The 3,433-nt window shown below is 36.2% G+C and overlaps 2 protein-coding genes across 4 annotated transcripts in view; one reads left to right on the top strand and one right to left on the bottom strand.

Moving 5' to 3' along the window:
- The window catches only part of rps18 (ribosomal protein S18), a 3,140-nt gene extending 952 nt beyond the window's left edge, over positions 1-2,188 (bottom strand). Inside the window, exons 1-4 of the mRNA XM_014023937.1 lie at positions 2,105-2,188; positions 1,426-1,524; positions 1,213-1,299; positions 230-331 (exon numbers count right to left, since the gene is read on the bottom strand). Coding sequence (XP_013879391.1) covers positions 230-331; positions 1,213-1,299; positions 1,426-1,524; positions 2,105-2,107 — 291 coding nt within the window. The 5' untranslated portion in view covers positions 2,108-2,188. The remainder of the gene's footprint in view (positions 1-229; positions 332-1,212; positions 1,300-1,425; positions 1,525-2,104) is intronic.
- A 224-nt stretch (positions 2,189-2,412) lies between these two features.
- vps52 (VPS52 subunit of GARP complex) overlaps positions 2,413-3,433 on the top strand; it is a 13,488-nt gene continuing 12,467 nt past the window's right edge. The window contains exons 1-3 of one of the 3 annotated variants that reach the window (XM_014023934.1): positions 2,413-2,538; positions 3,050-3,131; positions 3,294-3,346. In XM_014023934.1, the coding sequence (XP_013879388.1) occupies positions 2,440-2,538; positions 3,050-3,131; positions 3,294-3,346 (234 nt within the window). In that variant the 5' untranslated portion in view covers positions 2,413-2,439. The remainder of the gene's footprint in view (positions 2,539-3,049; positions 3,132-3,293; positions 3,347-3,433) is intronic. The other 2 variants (XM_014023933.1, XM_014023932.1) reach the window with 2 other exon arrangements.

Here is a 3,433-nt window from a genome sequence, read left to right as displayed (position 1 = left end):
CTATTTTTGGATGATAAACATTTGTATCAGGTCAGCTAAACATGGGCATAGTAACAATATTTTTATACTACATTTATCCATTTTAAATACACTAACCTCACTCCTTTGTAACAATGAAGACAAAAATGTAATTAATTCAGAAAATCTTTTCAGCACCCCACCTTGATTTTTCGGGACCCAAAACCCCAACTTTGGGAAACACTGGTTTAAACAATGCTGAGTCCATTACCTGGCTGTATTTGCCATCCTTTACATCCTTTTGCCTGTTGAGGAACCAGTCTGGGATTTTGTACTGGCGAGGGTTCTGCATGATGGTCACCACCCGTTCAACCTAGAGAACACATCAGCAAAATTTGATGGTTTCACAAGAAATACTATGTATACACATAGCCTGTCAAAATAACAGTGTATTTAAGCATTAAAGTCAAAATTGTTTCTTTTTTTATTTTCTTTTTTTTTTTGGTGATGTTTAGAGCTGACTAATCTGAATTTATTATCTACATAAAGGATGTCCAATCCTGGTCCACATCCAATTCAGTGACCAAATTACCTCCAGGTTCTGCAGAAGTTTTTTCATCAGGCACTGATTTAAATCTGGTGTGCTGGAGCAGAGAAACCTGTAGGATTAGTGGCCCTCAATGACCAGGACTGGACACCCCTGATTCACATGGTTTATATAACAAGACAGTTAAGAAAATGCAATACAGATTATGTTTCAAAATAAGGCACGCATAATTATAACTACTGGGAATTCTAGTTCTGTTTGGAGATTTTACACTTAAAATGAACAAACTGCTTTGTTGTCATTTGTTAGTAAACCATCTCACTTGTTACTCAGGTAAAGTGTATGCTACACTGACCATGTGTGATAACTGTGAACTGCAGCATAAGGTAAACATTTTTACTTGTGATCAGACAACAAATCGTTGGCTCTAGACCAATAAAACTTAACAAAACTGAAATGACTGCTCATTGTACTGATGCTGTTGTCAACAGGAGCACAACAGCAGCAACATTAACTGCACAGCAAAAACATTCAACAACCACATCCAATTGGTGAGGAAAATAAAACCCAACACAGTCACCAGACTAAAATCAGTTCAGGTAGCATCTCATTTTCATTCCAGCTCGTTTTTTAAGAAGTGGACYAAAGAAATATTTGTGTAACAAAACAAAGACAATATTTAGTTGTTCAGCTTTTCCAGGCCTTACCTCCTCCTCGGTCAGCTCTCCAGCCCTCTTGTTGAGGTCAATGTCAGCTTTCCTCAGAACAACATGAGCGTAACGTCTGCCAACACCCTATAAACCAGACAACATGGTTAACAGGTACAAGTAGAAGCTTCAAATAATTCAGCACTTATCAAGACACAATATATATAATATTAGCTTAAGTTATAAGATTAAAACTGTATGAATGTCGTATACCTTGATGGCAGTGATGGCGAAGGCGATCTTCCTCCTGCCATCGATGTTCGTGTTGAGAACACGAAGAATGTGCTGGAACTTCTCAGGGATGACCAGAGACTGTAAACATTTGAAGGAAAACCTTTKAAGACTGGCCAAAAATTAAAACTTAAACAAAGTTAGCATCTGTAGAAACGAAAATTGCAATGATCACTTCTTAATTAAATGCACACACATTAAACTGAGTGAATATTAAAGCAGCTCTGCATGCAGCAGGGTCGATTAAAAGGGCTACTGAAAGCTAACTTCACTCCTGTCAATGCTTTTAGGTTACATGTAGCATAGTTAGCTAGCACCTGAAGCTTTAAAAAGACCGACAATACTTAGTTTAACAGAATTAGTTAATAAAATATAACAGCTTTAAAAGAGCCGCCTTACATGTATTTATTGTATATAATAAGATTTTAAACATAAAATTGAAAAGGTATAAGCATTGGCGCTTATATCCTCAATACAGCTTCTTGGCTTTTATAAGAAAAAAGCTAATCTTTGATCCCCATTATTACAACATTTTAACATATTTCGGTGCACAATAACCGGACCCATATCATCATGGACTCAGAAACAACAAACAATCACGTATAAAGAAGGATGAACGTGGATTACAAAATTACTTTATGTTACAGTAAACCGCACTCACCATCTTGGAAGTAGGTTCCGTGCAAAGAGGAAGTCACAACTTTCTCGCGAGACTTTGGTCCAGTTGCTGGCGGAAGTTGGTCCTTCATTTTAATGTGTTCGGGGAGTTATTATTGTTTTTTTTAATGGGCTTAAAATAAATAAATCGCTACGTTACGATATGTCATAAATCGATTTATTTTATTATTTGTGCATATTCATTTGATAAATGAAGAAACATGAAAATTATGTCAACGCACTGCATTGTTGATAAAAGTGATCGCTGTGTTTTAAGTTTCAGGAAGTGGAACCTTTGGTTTGTTGTGTTTTCTCCAACGCTAGCATAAATTCGTCGACATGGCTGCTGAGGTAGTTTCTGGTCCTGTTGGGTCCGGTGTCGATGTAAACCCAACAGGAAACCCAACACAAATCGCCATGGCGTATCTCCAGGACGAGGTGACATTTTATCACTATGGTTTGACAGTTTTTTGTTGAGAAGAAACAAATCTGACATAATGTTGTGTTAGCRTTCCTAGCGTCGACATGCAAATTTGACTTGTCTGACTTAGCACAAACGTCTTGAAATTATGTGTCGGTTTACAGTTAAGATTCATGGTGGATTTAAAAGTTGTTTGAGTCCATGTGTGAAACAACAAAATTAAAATACAGTAGCGAAGATTAGAAATGTCGTGGAGCCTTCATAGACCAGGATGAATAGGAATCAATATGAAGGTATCTTCAGCCACTGGCAAGTAGCTAGTCCCATCGGTACACAAGTGAGTGTAGTTCAAATCAGAATGGATTTGAAAGTGGTATACAATATGAAACCTGAAAACTATTAATGTCCACAGCCCTAGAATGTGGTACAAACTGATTACAACTAAAAACAAGATGAACTCTCTAGCAAAATTATGTTTTGTTTTATTTATTTGTTTATTTTTATATATTCTTGTGCGTTTTCATCTAGAAGACTGATGCAAATGTTACTAACCTCAACCTGGGAGAACTAGACATCACCACTGATGAATTTATCTTGGATGAAGTGGACAGTAAGAGCAAAATTAACTATAATATGATAATACAATATGCTTTTTTTAAAATGTTACTCAAGTGGTTTGCAGCCTCTGTTTTAGAGGATAGTTCATATATGTTAGGTGTGAAGTTTCTGCAATATTTATTTAGCTAATAACTTTGTTTTTATTCATATGAAGATCATATCCAGGCCAATCTGGAAGATGATCTGGTGAAGGAGGCACTCAAAACGGTAAATATGTCATGACACACACTGAAGTGATGGTGTTTCTTTAATGCACAACAAATGAGCAAAATTATATGTTATTCAGTTTATATA

Source organism: Austrofundulus limnaeus, unplaced genomic scaffold, assembly GCF_001266775.1.
Source record: "Austrofundulus limnaeus strain Quisiro unplaced genomic scaffold, Austrofundulus_limnaeus-1.0 Scaffold397, whole genome shotgun sequence".
NCBI lineage: Eukaryota > Metazoa > Chordata > Actinopteri > Cyprinodontiformes > Rivulidae > Austrofundulus > Austrofundulus limnaeus.
This window is presented reverse-complemented; position numbering and strand designations above follow the sequence as displayed.